The sequence below is a fragment of the Salvelinus alpinus genome, chromosome 21, assembly GCF_045679555.1.
Source record: "Salvelinus alpinus chromosome 21, SLU_Salpinus.1, whole genome shotgun sequence".
Taxonomy (NCBI): Eukaryota; Metazoa; Chordata; class Actinopteri; order Salmoniformes; family Salmonidae; genus Salvelinus; species Salvelinus alpinus.
In genome coordinates this window covers 38,703,312-38,720,346 of record NC_092106.1, presented here as the reverse complement: position 1 = coordinate 38,720,346, position 17,035 = coordinate 38,703,312, and the positions used below count along the sequence as shown (strand labels likewise).

Sequence of the window (17,035 nt, the reverse complement as noted above, 5' to 3'; positions counted from 1 at the left end):
TACCATCTTCCACGGTGGTGAGCATGCCCCGTCTATCTTAGCGGCGGTGTCTCCATTCGCTATGAGCAGAGGAATAAACAGTCAGAACTTCCCGATTCTACCAGTGAAACTGAAAGGTGCTAGTTGTAGCTTGGGGATAATGTTGATATTTACGATAAAAAAGTAATGTTGTTATTATAGTAATGACTATATGCCATGGGGGGGCAAGGGTGAAATTCCCCTTTAATATAGTAATGACTATATGCCATGGCAGGGCCAGGGTGAAATGCCCCTTTAATATAGTAATGACTATATGCCATGGCAGGGCCAGGGTGAAATTCCCCTTTAATATAGTAATGACTATATGCCATGGCAGGGCCAGGGTGAAATGCCCCTTTAATATAGTAATGACTATATGCCATGGCAGGGCCAGGGTGAAATTAAACCTTTAATATAGTAATGACTATATGCCATGGCAGGGCCAGGGTGAAATTAAACCTTTAATATAGTAATGACTATATGCCATGGCAGGGCCAGGGTGAAATTCCCCTTTAATATAGTAATGACTACCGGTATATGCCATGGCAGGGCCAGGGTGAAATGCCCCTTTAATATAGTAATGACTATATGCCATGGGGGGGCCAGGGTGAAATTCCCCTTTAATATAGTAATGACTATATGCCATGGCAGGGCCAGGGTGAAATTCCCCTTTAATATAGTAATGACTATATGCCATGGCAGGGCCAGGGTGAAATTCCCCTTTAATATAGTAATGACTATATGCCATGGCAGGGCCAGGGTGAAATTCCCCTTTAATATAGTAATGACTATATGCCATGGCAGGGCCAGGGTGAAATTAAACCTTTAATATAGTAATGACTATATGCCATGGCAGGGCCAGGGTGAAATTAAACCTTTAATATAGTAATGACTATATGCCATGGCAGGGCCAGGGTGAAATGCCCCTTTAATATAGTAATGACTATATGCCATGGCAGGGCCAGGTGAAATTAAACCTTTAATATAGTAATGACTATATGCCATGGCAGGGCCAGGGTGAAATTAAACCTTTAATATAGTAATGACTATATGCCATGGCAGGGCCAGGGTGAAATTCCCCTTTAATATAGTAATGACTATATGCCATGGCAGGGCCAGGGTGAAATTCCCCTTTAATATAGTAATGACTATATGCCATGGCAGGGCCAGGGTGAAATTAAACCTTTAATATAGTAATGAATATATGCCATGGCAGGGCCAGGGTGAAATTAAACCTTTAATATAGTAATGACTATATGCCATGGCAGGGCCAGGGTGAAATTCCCCTTTAATATAGTAATGACTATATGCCATGGCAGGGCCAGGGTGAAATTCCCCTTTAATATAGTAATGACTATATGCCATGGCAGGGCCAGGGTGAAATTAAACCTTTAATATAGTAATGACTATATGCCATGGCAGGGCCAGGGTGAAATTAAACATTTAATATAGTAATGAATATATGCCATGGCAGGGCCAGGGTGAAATTCCCCTTTAATATAGTAATGACTATATGCCATGGCAGGGCCAGGGTGAAATTCCCCTTTAATATAGTAATGAATATATGCCATGGCAGGGCCAGGGTGAAATTCCCCTTTAATATAGTAATGACTATATGCCATGGGGGGGCCAGGGTGAAATGACCCTTTAATATAGTAATGACTATATGCCATGGCAGGGCCAGGGTGAAATTCCCCTTTAATATAGTAATGACTATATGCCATGGGGGGGCCAGGGTGAAATGACCCTTTAATATAGTAATGACTATATGCCATGGCAGGGCCAGGGTGAAATTCCCCTTTAATATAGTAATGACTATATGCCATGGCAGGGGCAGGGTGAAATTCCCCTTTAATATAGTAATGACTATATGCCATGGGGTGGCCAGGGTGAAATGCCCCTTTGATATAGTAATGACTATATGCCATGGCAGGGCCAGGGTGAAATTAAACCTTTAATATAGTAATGACTATATGCCATGGCAGGGCCAGGGTGAAATTCCCCTTTAATATAGTAATGACTATATGCCATGGCAGGGCCAGGGTGAAATTAAACCTTTAATATAGTAATGACTATATGCCATGGCAGGGCCAGGGTGAAATTAAACCTTTAATATAGTAATGACTATATGCCATGGCAGGGCCAGGGTGAAATTCCCCTTTAATATAGTAATGACTATATGCCATGGCAGGGCCAGGGTGAAATTAAACCTTTAATATAGTAATGACTATATGCCATGGCAGGGCCAGGGTGAAATGCCCCTTTAATATAGTAATGACTATATGCAATGGCAGGGCCAGGGTGAAATTCCCCTTTAATATAGTAATGACTATATGGCAGGGCCAGGGTGAAATTCCCCTTTAAGTGTGTTTCAGTTAGGAGCTATTATAAGAGCGGACTGTCTCAGTGTTCTTATATAATTACTGAGTCTGCTGATGATGGAGTGTATGTGATGTGCAAGTGATGTGTGTATGTGTGTATGCATGTGGCGTGTGTGCGTGTGTGCATGTGGCGCGTGTGCGTGTGTGCGTGTGTGCGCGTGTGCGTGTGTGCATGTGGTGCGTGTGCGTGTGTGCGTGCATTCTCATGTTAAGGGGAGATACAGGGACTGGGTATTTGGGTTTTAGTCTTCTGTCTTCTCTGGACATGGAGAGAATGATGTTCATCACATCCCATCATCATGGTAACAAAGGAAGAAAATTGTGTGTGTGTGTGTGGTGTGTGGTGTGGTGGTGTGTGTGTGTGTGTGTGTGTGTGTGTGTGTGTGTGTGTGTGTGTGTGTGTGTGTGTGTGTGTGTGTGTGTGTGTGTGTGTGTGTGTGTGTGTGTGTGTGTGTGGGTGAGAGAAGAATGAATGATGATCTTCCATGCAGTGTCTGTAGGCTACCTAAGTGTGTTATATTGTGTTATAAGCCCAGCTACAGGGGGTAAAGCTTAGGTTTAATTCTACTGGCTTGGTAAGTATGCCTTCTTAAAGGTGTTAGGTTTAATTCTACTAGCTTCGTAAGTATGCCTTCTTAAAGGTGTTGGGTTTAAAGGGCGTTGAGGATTAAAGTGTCTGAGGGGGTGAATGGCGTCACGTTCTGAATGTGGAAATGTCAGCTACTGTATATTAGTGGTGATTTAGGAACAGGTTTCAGTCGTGTTGTTTTCAAAGGACAACAGGTTTAACTCTATTCATTTTAGAAGTCTTGAATATTAAACAGAAATTACTTTAAAGTGCCTGAGGTTTGTGCTCTGCTGGCATCACCTCAGGTTTTTAAGAGGCATATGGGTTTAACAGGTGTTGGTTTTCACCTGTGGCGCTCAGGTGATGCCCATCTCAGACCCTTACCCCCTCTCCCGCTCACATATCTCTCCCTCCCACCCTCTCTCCCCCCAACCCCTTCACCCTCTCTCCCCAATCTGTCTACACTACCAGGGCAGGTGTACCCTTATAGGTGGCAGGCTGCTTTAAGAGAACCGCTCTGCTTCCACAACTCATAAGGTCACACAGGTGTCACAATCACACACATAATCCCCCCCCCCCCCCCCCCCCCCTCACTCCCACATCTTTATCTGGCTCACCACCTGCCCTCCGTGTTGGGTTTATGGAGGAACCACACACAATGCTCCTCTTACCCAATGAGAGCAGGCGTGGGAGCAACTGTAGCCACGTGAGAGGTTCTTTGCCCTTTGGGAGGGAGACAACAGAGGACCTGAGTTATTGTCCAGCCCACCATAACATGTCTCACTAAGGCTGTGACAGTCTTGGAATTAGAGGTGACTGTAATTGGCCAAAGCCGATGTATACAGTCACCAATATAACTGTTCAGGGGAGGGGGTCACAATTCTGTTTTGTACACTTGTTTACATGGATATGCTTCTTAATAAAACCTATTGCATTTCATTATTATTCAGGTTATTACATATACATATTAATCAACAACTTAAGAAATTCCATGTTGGAGAGGATCTGTAGCATTTTTGTATTGACACAACATTAACGTAGTCAAAAGATATATGCCTAGCTTGTCCTCGTCATATACATATACAGATCCTATTTTGAACCACAAACCATACAAACGAAGTCCGATGCGTTTTCCCAAAATATTCACATAACTTCACGAACCCTGCTTCTGCAGTCATTCGATGGCATTGTCGTGACTTTAACATTAATCTGATGACTGTTATTTATCTAATCAACTATGTTTAATTGTTACCCGATTTTAAATGAATCATGTAACAATTAACTCATTAGGATTTGGGGCACCACGAGAGCAGTTCTTTAAGAGTTACCATCTCCTGAATTAAAGTTTAAAAGGTATTTACCTATCACATCTGTAAACAGTCAACTTATTAATCATAACCTCGTATCATATCATCATTCTGAACCGTTGTAACCTCTTTGCATCTGCAAAAACCAGAGCCGTACTTATGATTCAGTACTACACAAATTGGTTTAATTATTTATTTACTAGCTAACTAAATGGTAACACAGGATAAACACACTCTTAATACATTTTTAAAAAACTTTTCGCGGCACACTTGTAAGGCTCTGATTGTCCAAAATGGTTCCGACATGTCTTTTCCTGTTGTTCTTCTTTGTGGTTGTCCGATATCCGGTGACTTGTTGTGTAGTCCTGAACAGAACTGCAGAGTTGATTTTCCTTCCATTCGCTCCTGAAGATGCTTCTTTGAAGATAGGCTAGCCAGCCGTGTCGATTGTTCCCCAGTGGGGTGATGAGAGTAGCGTAATACGACGGTTTGAGCAGGGTAGTAGAGTGGTACCACTTAAATTCGCTTATCTAGATATTTTACTTAGGACAGCTAATCAACCGTACCAGTGATTGTCTGCGAGGTGAGTTTATCGTCTCTAACTCGTGTTGAGATTCACAGTTCAAACCACTTTAAACGTGTAGCTGCAGCTTTACGTCTCTCTGGTATGATATGTTAATGCTTAACCCATCATTTCATACAGTTTGTTCGAAAGGGCAGTTCCGTCAGGCGACACGCTCTCTGACCTCACTCAGGGGCGTGACTTGTCACTGTGCAAAGTTTATGTTAAAACAATTCTCTCTTATGGCTCCTAAAATCACATCCCTCTCTTAACAAAAACACTTTCATAATTGTTCATATTATATGCACTACGCATAGGATGGACACTTCATACATGTAGTGGGTATACTTTCCAAGTTACAGTATTTCCTGTATAGCATTTTTAATGACATCATAAAATAATAAACAAAATGACATTAGTGTTCTATAGATTAGTGTTCCCCACGTTCTATGTTAGAAATATTGTTCCAGCATTCGCTTGAGAACATGTTAGAGTTTTGTCGGGAAAACTCTCTTGATACAAATCCTGATCTTACCTATTTGGATTCTCATGGACAGCCATGACAGCATTGTTCTTCAAGAGAGGATGACGCATTGAGAGAAATGATGTAGCCTAAGTTACTCATGACAGGAGCGTTTGATTGTTATTAAGGAGATGGAGTCCAGACAGGTTATTTTAGGAAACTTTCTGAATGAACATATAGGCCTATAGATAGATAGATAGAATCAGCGAACTCACACACGCACACCTCAGTAAAAGCACTCGTCAATCAAAGCCACCAGAGTATGTCAGACACGAGCAAATATTTCTCCTTTCCTTAAAACTTATTAAAAAATCTAGGCCTACCTTAGGCTTTCCTGAAAGTAGGCTCTAAGATAATGAATTGACAGTAAAAGTATGAATGGGACGGCTATGCTATAGTATGAAGACAATTGACAATCATTAAAATAGAGACAAATACACGCAACATCTCTATAGCCTATTCACCAGCAACTCTGATTATCGACAGGAGAGCGTTGGAAATATGTTTCAAATACTGTGAGGAACTACTTCGTTGACTGTTTGAGATGGAGAAAGAAATGTGCTGGGCACTTTTCTACATTTGACATTTGCAAGAAGCAGGACAGGTACTTCTACGCCTTCTCTGTCAACATTAACAGGACAGGTACTTCTATGCCTGCTCTGTCAACATTAACAGGACAGGTACTTCTATGCCTGCTCTGTCAACATTAACAGGACAGGTACTTCTATGCCTTCTCTGTCAACAGTAACATGACAGGTACTTCTATGCCTACTCTGTCAACATTAACAGGACAGGTACTTCTATGCCTACTCTGTCAACATTAACAGGACAGGTACTTCTATGCCTACTCTGTCAACATTAACAGGACAGGTACTTCTATGCCTGCTCTGTCAACAGTAACATGACAGGTACTTCTATGCCTGCTCTGTCAACATTAACAGGACAGGTACTTCTATGCCTGCTCTGTCAACATTAACAGGACAGGTACTTCTATGCCTTCTCTGTCAACATTAACAGGACAGGTACTTCTATGCCTGCTCTGTCAACAGTAACATGACAGGTACTTCTATGCCTGCTCTGTCAACATTAACAGGACAGGTACTTCTATGCCTACTCTGTCAACATTAACAGGACAGGTACTTCTATGCCTGCTCTGTCAACATTAACAGGACAGGTACTTCTATGCCTGCTCTGTCAACATTAACAGGACAGGTACTTCTATGCCTACTCTGTCAACATTAACAGGACAGGTACTTCTATGCCTGCTTTGTCAACATTAACAGGACAGGTACGCCTGCTCTGTCAACATTAACAGGACAGGTACTTCTATGCCTACTCTGTCAACATTAACAGGACAGGTACTTCTATGCCTGCTTTGTCAACATTAACAGGACAGGTACGCCTACTCTGTCAACATTAACAGGACAGGTACGCCTACTCTGTCAACATTAACAGGACAGAGAAACTAGACATGCTCAGTGCGTAAATTATGGTGTGAAATAAACCAAACGTTTTTTCTCACAAGTGTAGCAGGTTTTGAACTCTGTAAACAACATTTCCACTCCGAGAATGAGAACGGTAAATTACTGTAATTAATACATGCATTAACATGCATTTCTTTAACCAAATGATAAGGATGAATGATAAATTGGCTGTTTTACAAACGGTAGGCAACCACATGGGCATTCATACAGTGCATTGCGGGCCGACACTGTATTTTGTATCTCCTAGGACAGCATATCGGCCAGGACCGCGCTAGTCAGCCTTGATTAGTCTATAAATAAAGAAAATATTCTGTATCTAATGATACCATGCTAGGTTGGAGAGGATTGGTGTGTTGTCCATTTGACACAACATTAGTGCAATATAGGCCTCATGCTACAACAACCTTTTCGACTGCTGTTGAATAATTCATGAATAGTCAGACACATCCAAACTTTGACTGTTGTTGAATAATTCATGAATAGTCAGACACATCCAAACTTTGACTGTTGTTGAATAATTCATGAATAGTCAGACACATCCAAACTTTGACTGCTGTTGAATAATTCATGAATAGTCAGACACATCCAAACTTTGACTGTTGTTGAATAATTCATGAATAGTCAGACACATCCAAACTTTTCGACCGCTGTTGAATAATTCATGAATAGTCAGACACATCCAACTTTTTAAAAAATGTATTAATTTTCTAGCAAGCAATGAAAATGTGCATTTGTATAAAAGAAAGTCCACACATCAAACCATTTTTTTTACTGAAGTGCCATAGCCTGTAGCGTTCTACACCCAGCATCTTGCACCTAGCTGCTCCATCATCTAGCACCTAGCTGCTCCAGCATCTAGCATCTAGCTGGTCCATCATCTAGCACCAAGCTGCTCCAGCATCTAGCATCTAGCTGCTCCATCATCTAGCACCTAGCTGCTCCAGCATCTAGCACCTAGCTGCTACATCATCTAGCACCCAGCTGCTCCAGCATCTAGCACCCAGCTGCTCCAGCATCTAGCACCTAGCTGCTCCATCATCTAGCACCTAGCTGCTCCATCATCTAGCATCTAGCTGCTCCATCATCTAGCACCTAGCTGCTCCATCATCTAGCACCTAGCTGCTCCATCATCTAGCACCTAGCTGCTCCATCATCTAGCATCTAGCTGCTCCATCATATAGCTCCAAGCTGCTCCAGCATCTAGCTGCTCCATCATATAGGTCCAAGCTGCTCCATCATCTAGCATCTAGCTGCTCCAGCATCTAGCGCCTAGCTGCTCCATCATATAGCTCCAAGCTGCTTCATCATCTAGCACCTAGCTGCTCCAGCATCTAGCACCTAGCTGCTCCAGCATCTAGCGCCTAGCTGCTCCAGCATCTAGCACCCAGCTGCTCCAGCATCTAGCACCTAGCTGCTCCAGCATCTAGCACCTAGCTGCTCCAGCATCTAGCACCCAGCTGCTTCATCATCTAGTGCCAAGCTGCTCCATCATCTAGCGCCAAGCTGCTCCATCATCTAGCATCAAGCTGCTCCAGCATCTAGCGCCTAGCTGCTCCAGCATCTAGCGCCTAGCTGCTCCAGCATCTAGCGCCAAGCTGCTCCATCATCTAGCGCCAAGCTGCTCCAGCATCTAGCATCTAGCTGCTCCAGCATCAAAGGACAGTTGGAAAGAGGAGGAGATGGAGAAAGTTTGAATAGACGTACTAAGTTAGCAAAACAATTATTATAATCATTAGTAAACACCCCTGCTATTAGGTCAAGTTTATTTACATTAGAAAAAATAAGGTTAATAAAAAATGTAATAAATCCTAAAATGTATACACAGTGGGGAGAACAAGTATTTGATACACTGCCGATATTGCAGGTTTTCCTACTTACAAAGCATGTAGAGGTCTGTAATTTTTATCATAGGTACACTTCAACTGTGAGAGACGGAATCTAAAACAAAAATCCAGAAAATCACATTGTATGATTTTTAAGTAATTAATTTGCATTTTATTGCATGACATAAGTATTTGATCACCTACCAACCAGTAAGAATTCCGGCTCTCACAGACCTGTTAGTTTTTCTTTAAGAAGCCCTCCTGTTCTCCACTCATTACCTGTATTAACTGCACCTGTTTGAACTCGTTACCTGTATAAAAGACACCTGTCCACAACCTCAATCAAACAGACTCCAACCTCTCCACAATGGCCAAGACCAGAGAGCTGTGTAAGGATATCAGGGTTAAATTGTAGACCTGCACAAGGCTGGGATGGGCTACAGGACAATAGGCAAGCAGCTTGGTGAGAAGGCAACAACTGTTGGCGCAATTATTAGAAAATGGAAGAAGTTCAAGATGATGGTCAATCACCCTCGGTCTGGGGCTCCATGCAAGATCTCACCTCGTGGGGCATCAATGATCATGAGGAAGGTGAGGGATCAGCCAGAACTACACGGCAGGACCTGGTCAATGACCTGAAGAGAGCTGGGACCACAGTCTCAAAGAAAACCATTAGTAACACACTACGCCGTCATGGATTAAAATCCTGCAGCGCATGCAAGGTCCCCCTGCTCAAGCCAGCGCATGTCCAGGCCCGTCTGAAGTTTGCCAATGACCATCTGGATGATCCAGAGGAGGAATGGGAGAAGGTCATGTGGTCTGTTGAGACAAAAATAGAGCTTTTTGGTCTAAACTCCACTCGCCGTGTTTGGAGGAAGAAGAAGGATGAGTACAACCCCAAGATCACCATCCCAACCGTGAAGCATGGAGGTGGAAACATCATTCTTTGGGGATGCTTTTCTGTAAAGGGGACAGGACGACTGCACCGTATTGAGGGGAGGATGGATGGGGCCATGTATCGCGAGATCTTGGCCAACAACCTCCTTCCCTCAGTAAGAGCATTGAAGATGGGTCGTGGCTGGGTCTTCCAGCATGACAACGACCCGAAACACACAGCCAGGGCAACTAAGGAGTGGCTCCATAAGAAGCATCTCAAGGTCCTGGAGTGGCCTAGCCAGTCTCCAGACCTGAACCCAATAGAAAATCTTTGGAGGGAGCTGAAAGTCCGTATTGCCCAGCGACAGCCCCGAAACCTGAAGGATCTGGAGAAGGTCTGTATGGAGGAGTGGGCCAAAATCCCTGCTGCAGTGTGTGCAAACCTGGTCAAGAACTACAGGAAACGTATGATCTCTGTAATTGCAAACAAAGGTTTCTGTACCAAATATTAAGTTCTGCTTTTCTGATGTATCAAATACTTATGTCATGCAATAAAATGCAAATTAATTACTTAAAAATCATACAATGTGATTTTCTGGATTTTTGTTTTAGATTCCGTCTCTCACAGTTGAAGTGTACCTATGATAAAAATTACAGACCTCTACATGCTTTGTAAGTAGGAAAACCTGCAAAATCGGCAGTGTATCAAATACTTGTTCTCCCCACTGTAGGCCTATTTAAATAGTTTTGCCGGTTCTTTTATTTTCATGAAGGCCTTCATCCATAACTGTCAGTTACACAGTTATTCAATTACCCTCACAGCACCATGTCTCACATTTCAATGGAGAGGATTCTAGAATGATTAACACATTCCATGTTTTGAGTAAGTTCCTAGAGCGGAACTTAGGAAGTGTGCATGGATATGATAGTTGTGTGTTTTGTAGGGGATAGAATGAGCATGTTGTGTGGCAGGCTAGGCTACTCACTGTGCACACACTGGTTGAATCAAAAAAAAATCCATGTAATTTCAATCAAATTATGTTGAACCAACATGGAATAAACTTTGAATTGACGTTTGTGCCCAGTGGGTAGGCTCCTGTCTGCCAGTCAGGGAGAGGGGAGGTGGGGTAGCTGGTACCAGGACAGAGCTGCGGTATTGAGCCAGTCCTGTCATTGTTGTCTCAAGTACAATGTCACTCCAGTCACCAGCACCCACAGGAGCTTCTAGCCCAGTGTGGGAGCATGGGACTCTCATCTATCTGATAGTAACACACACACACACACGGAGCACCAAACACAGAGCTCCAAACACACAAACAACATGCAGGGTACCTGAACCTATTCAGCAGCTCAGCAATGCACAACAGAGAACCAGGGAGGGACATCCCCTCTGTATGTGTCCCTCTCTCTCATTCCCTCTATCGCTCTAAAAACGCAGTGGCGTGCTCCTGTTTTCTTTGTTTGTGCAGAAAACAGCGTTGCCAGGCAACGGTAAAAGGCAGAGGGATGAAACTGCATGAACTGCGTGTGTGTTCAGCAGGAGCAGCCAGAACACACCAGTCCCCTTAAGAACTCTGTGTAACATGCTGCTGTGAGGTAGGTAGAGAAGGAGGTAGGTAGAGAGGGAGGTTGGTAGAGAGGAAGGAAGGAAGGAAGGAAGGAAGGAAGGAAGGAAGGAAGGAAGGAAGGAAGGAAGGAAGGAAGGAAGGAAGGAAGGAAGGAAGGAAGGAAGGAAGGAAGGAGAGTGTAGACTGGAGGAAAGGAAGGTAGACAGGGAGGAAGAGGAGAGTGGACTGGAGGAAAGGACGGAAGGGAGGGAGAGGAGAGTGGACTGGAGGAAAGGAAGGTAGACAGGGAGGGAGAGGAGAGTGGACTGGAGGAAAGGAAGGTAGACAGGGAGGGAGAGGAGAGTGGACTGGAGGAAAGGAAGGTAGACAGGGAGGGAGAGGAGAGTGGACTGGAGGAAAGGACGGAAGGGAGGGAGAGGAGAGTGGACTGGAGGAAAGGAAGGTAGACAGGGAGGGAGAGGAGAGTGGACTGGAGGAAAGGACGGAAGGGAGGGAGAGGGATATGGATAAAATAAAATAAATGCCACATATTCTATGTTGGGTTAGGCAGTGTCCATAGTCACCTACACTCTCTCACACACACACACACACACACACACACACACACTGACACACACAGGCATTCTCATGGCACTGAGGCAAGCAGATTTTGAAGAAAAATGTGATGTAACAGGAGATGATAAGATCAGGGATGAAATATGCATGAGCTCATTTAGTAAATTGGCACCAAACAGAGTTTCTTCTGTCTACAGTCGACAGCACAAATGTAGTTACAACCCACTGGAGGAGGACAGCTTCATCACTCTTCCCCCTCTCCTCCTCCTCTCTTTTCTCATATCAAATCACATTTTATTTGTCACATGGTCTACAAACAACAGGTGTGGACTAACAGTGAAATGCTTACTCACGGGTCCATCCCAAAAATGCAGACAGAAAGAGAATTGAGAAATAATATATAAAGTAAAACATGTACTAATAAAAGTAATAGTAGATCCAAAAAACTTCACAGATCTTCATTGTAAAGGGTTTAAACACTGTTTCCCATGGCTTGTTCAATGAAACAAACAATTAATGAACATGCACCTGTGGAACGGTCGTTAAGACGCTAACAGCTTACAGACGGTAGGCAATTAAGCTCACAGTTATGAAAACTTAGGACACTAAAGTGGCATTTCTACTGACTGAAAAACACTGACTGAAAAACACCAAAAGAAAGATGCCCAGGGTCCCTGCTCATCTGCGTGAACGTGCCTTAGGCATGCTGCAAGGAGGCATGAGGACTGCAGATGTGGCCAGGGCAATAAATTGCAATGTCTGTACTGTGAGACGCCTTAAACAGCGCTACAGGGAGACAGGACGGACAGCTGATCATCCTCACAGTGGCAGACCACATGTAACAACATCTGCACAGGATCGGTACATCCGAACACCACACCTGCAGGACAGGTACAGGGTGGCAACAACAACTGCCGAGTTACACCAGGAACGCACAATGCCTCCATCAGTGCTCAGACTATCCGTAATAGGCTGAGAGAGGCTGGACTGAGGGCTTGTAGGCCTGTTGTAAGGCAGGTCCTCACCAGACATCACCGGCAACAATGTCGCCTATGGGCACAAACCCACCGTCGCTGGACCAAACAGGACTGGCAAAAAGTGCCCTTCACTGATGAGTCGCGGTTTTGTCTCACCAGGAGTGAGGGTCGGATTCGCGTTTATTGTCGAAGGAATGAGCATTACACCGAGGCCTGTACTCTGGAGCGGGATCGATTTGGAGGTGGAGGGTCCGTCATGGTCTGGGGCGGTGTGTCACAGCATCATCGGACTGAGCTTGTTTTCATTGCGGGCAATTTCAACGCTGTGCATTACAGGGAAGACATCCTCCTCCCTCATGTGGTACCCTTCCTGCAGGCTCATCCTGACATGACCCTCCAGCATGACAATGCCACCAGCCATACTGCTCGTTCGGTGCGTGATTTCCTGCAAGACAGGAATGTCAGTTGTTGAATCTTGTTATGTTGGTACAAATATTTACCCATGTTAATTTTGCTGAAAATGAACGCAGTTGACAGTGTGAGGACCTTTCTTTTTTTGCTGAGTTTAATAAACAGTAGCAGGGTCAATTCAGATAACCCGGGTAGCTATTTGGTTACAATTTAACTAACTATTTAGCTGTCTCATGGCTTGGGGGTAGAAGCTGTTCAGGTTCCTGTTGGTTCCAGACTTGGTGCATCGGTACCGCTTTCCATATGGTAGCAGAGAGAACAGTCTATGACTTGGGTGACTGGAGCCTTTGACAATTTTTAGGGCCTTCTTCTGACACCGCCTGGTATAGAGGTCCTGGATGGCAGGATGCTCGGCTCCAGTGATGAACTGCGCTGTACGCACTACAGACTGTAGCGCCTTGTGCTCTGATGCCGAGCAGGTGCCATACTGCAGCCAGTCAAGATGTGTATGGGGGCATACTCAGCCATCCTTTTCCTGTAGTCCATAATCAGCTGCTTGGTCTTGCTCACGTTGAGGGAGAAGTTGTTTTCCTGGCACCACACTGCCAGGTCTCTGACCTCCTGCCTATAGGCTGTCTCATCGTCCTCAATGATCAGGCCTACCACCGTCGTGTTGTCAGCAAACTTAATGATGGTGTTGGAGTTGTGCTTGGCCATGCAGTCATGAGTGAACAGGGAATACAGGAGGGGACTGAGCACTCATCCCTGAGGGGCCCTCGTATTGAGGATCAGCGTGGCAGCTGTGTTGTTGCCTACCCTCACTGTCAGAAAGTCCAGGATCCAGTTGTAGAGGGAGGTGTTTAGTCCCAGGGTCCTTAGCTTAGTGATGAGCTTTGAGGGCACTATGGTGTTGAACACTAAGCTGTAGTCACCGAACAGCATTCTCACGTAGGTGTTCCTTTTGTCCAAGTGAAAAGAGGGCAGACCAAAATACCACTATTTTACCAAGCCTGCTTTTTATACCTGCATTTGTGTATATCTGAAAGGGGTAGGGGTAAAAAAAAAAAAAAAACATGGGAAATTTAAAACCAACCAATGGACCTAGTCAATATTCCTGCCATTATACCCTAAAAACAAAATACACGTATTGGGGCTGTGTGAATGGTTTTCTGCTTTTTTGCAGGTAAATTCATTAACACTTCCATTGTTGAACAACTCCCTAATTAGAAATGGGTATCACATTCCTCTTGTCCTCTCATCGTCTGGTACAGTGTAAATGTAGTTACAGTCGTACAGTAGGATAACTGGCTGTTTATCAGTGTAAATGTAGTTACAGTCGTACAGTAGGATAACAGGCTGTTTAGCCGTCTGTCTACACTTTTTTCCCTCCCATTCCCTTTCTCTTTCCATCTCTCTCCCTGTTTTATCGCTATGTGTTTTCCTCTATCTATATTCAGACACTAATATGCTTTATTGACATGCCGGATTGAAACATGTTCCGTCTCTGTCATTCTCTCCTCCCGCTAACCCCTCCCACTCCTCTCTCTCTCTCTCTCTCTCTCTCTCTCTCTCTCTCTCTCTCTCTCTCTCTCTCTCTCTCTCTCTCTCTCTCTCTCTCTCTCTCTCTCTCTCTCTCTCTCTCTCTCTCTCTCTCTCTCTCTCTCTCTCTCTCTCTCTCTCTCTCTCTCTCTCTCTCTCTCTCTCTCTCTCTCTCTCTCTCTCTCTCTCTCTCTCTCTCTCTCTCTCTCTCTCTCTCTCTCTCTCTCTCTCTCTCTCTCTCTCTCTCTAGCTCTCAGCTTTCCCATGTTGATTCTCAGCCTCCTGCCCCTCCTCCTGTTGCTGGGCCATGGTTGCCATGCCGCTGACATTCCGGAGGACACCACGGCAGAGTTCTCTGTCAGACTGTACCACCAGCTGCAGGCGCGAGGGGGGGACGACAACATCATCTTCTCCCCCCTGAGTGTGGCTGTGGCCCTGGGTATGGTGGAGCTGGGGGCCCGCGGGGCCTCCCTCACACAGATACGCCAGGCTGTTGGCTTCAGCCACCTACCTACAGGTATACACACCGCAGAACACACACACAGCCACCTACCTACAGGTTTATACACCTCAGAACACACACACACACACAGCCACCTACCTACAGGTTTACACACCTCAGAACACACACACACACAGCCACCTACCTACAGGTTTACACACCTCAGAACACACACACACACAGCCATCTCCCAGTGAGTAAGACGTCTGTCTCTGTCCGTCCCCCAGATGAGGAGTTCTCTCTGCTCCAGAACCTGACAGGGGCTCTGTCTGAAGACGACGCCCACTACATCATCCGATTGGCCAACTCCCTCTTCCTGCAGAGTGGCGTGACCTTTAACCCGGAGTTCCTGCGGCTGATGAGGAAGTACTTCCGGGCGGAGGTGGAGACGGTGGACTTCAGCGAATCAGCCGCCGTGGCGGAGCAGATCAATGGCTGGGTGGAGAACCACACTGAGAGTGAGTCTGTGTGTGGAATCAATGCGTGTGATTATACAGTGAGGGGACAAAACATTAGGAACACCTGCTCTTTCCATGAAATAGACTGACCAGGTGAATCCAGATAAAAGCTATGATCCCTTACTGATGACATGTTAAATCCACTTCAATTAGTTCAGATGAAGGGGAACAGACGGGTTAAAGAAGGATTTGTAAGCTTTGACACAATTGAGCCATGGATTGTTTCAAGAACTGAAACACGCTCAACAGTTTCCCGTGTGTATCAACATGGGCCAGCATCCCTGTGGAAACCTTTCGGCACCTTTCCATGCCCCCAATGAATTGAGGCTGTTCTGAGGGCAGAAGGGGGGGATGCAACTCAATATTAGGAAGGTGTTCCTAATGTTTGCTATACTCGGTGTATTTAAAGGCATGCATGTACAGTGCTTTCGGAAAGTATTCAGACCCCTTGACTTTTTCCACATTTTGTTTTATTACATCCTTATTCTAAAATGGATTAAATAAAAATAAAACACTCATCAATCTACACACAATACCACATAATGACATCACAATACCCCATAATGACATCACAATACCCCATAATGACATCACAATACCCCATAATGACAAAGCGAAAACAGGTTTTTAGATTTAAAAAAATTATAACAGAAATACCTTATTTACATAAGTATTCAGACCCTTTGCTATGAGACTCGAAATTGAGCTCAGGTGCATCCTGTTTCCTTTGATCATCCTTGAGATGATTCTACAACTTGAGTCCACCTGTGGTAAATTCAAATTGATTGGACATGCTTGGAAATGCACACACCTGTCTATATAAGGTCCCACAGTTGACAATGCATGTCAGAGCAAAAACAAAGCCATGAGGTTGAAGGAATTGTCTGTAGAGCTCCAAGGCAGGATTGTGTCGAGGCACAGATCTGGGGAAGGGTACTAAAACATGTCTGCAGCATTGAAGGTCCCCAAGAACACCCTGGCCTCCATCATTCTTAAATGGAAGAATTTTGGAACCACCAAGACTCTTCCTAGAGCTGGAAGCCCGGCCAATCTGAGAAAACAGGGCAGAAGGACCTTGGTCAGGGCGGTGACCAAGAACCCGATGGTCACTCTGACGGAGCTCTAGAGTTCCTCAGTGGAGATGGGAGAACCTTCCAAAAGGACAACCATCTCTGCAGCATTCGACCAATCAGGCCTTTATGGTAGAGTGGCCAGATGGAAGCCACTCCTCAGTAAAAGGCACATGACAGCCCGCTTGGAGTTTGCCAAAAGACACCTAAAGACTCTCAGACCATGAGAAACAATATTCTCTGGTCTGATGAATCCAAGATTGAACTCTTTGGCCTGAATCCAAGCATTACATCTGGAGGAAACCTGGCACCATCCCTACTGTGAAGCATGGTGGTGGCAGCATCATGCTGTAGGGATGTTTTTCAGGGGCAGGGACTGGGAGACTAGTCAGGATCGAGGCAAAAATTAATGG

At 44.8% G+C, this 17,035-nt stretch overlaps 1 protein-coding gene across 1 annotated transcript in view; it reads left to right on the top strand.

Moving 5' to 3' along the window:
• Window positions 1-17,035, top strand: part of serpini1 (serpin peptidase inhibitor, clade I (neuroserpin), member 1) — a 59,309-nt gene that overhangs the window by 35,039 nt on the left and 7,235 nt on the right. The window contains exons 2-3 of the mRNA XM_071357932.1: window positions 14,843-15,109; window positions 15,322-15,552. Of these exons, the coding sequence (XP_071214033.1) occupies window positions 14,857-15,109; window positions 15,322-15,552 (484 nt within the window). The 5' untranslated portion in view covers window positions 14,843-14,856. The remainder of the gene's footprint in view (window positions 1-14,842; window positions 15,110-15,321; window positions 15,553-17,035) is intronic.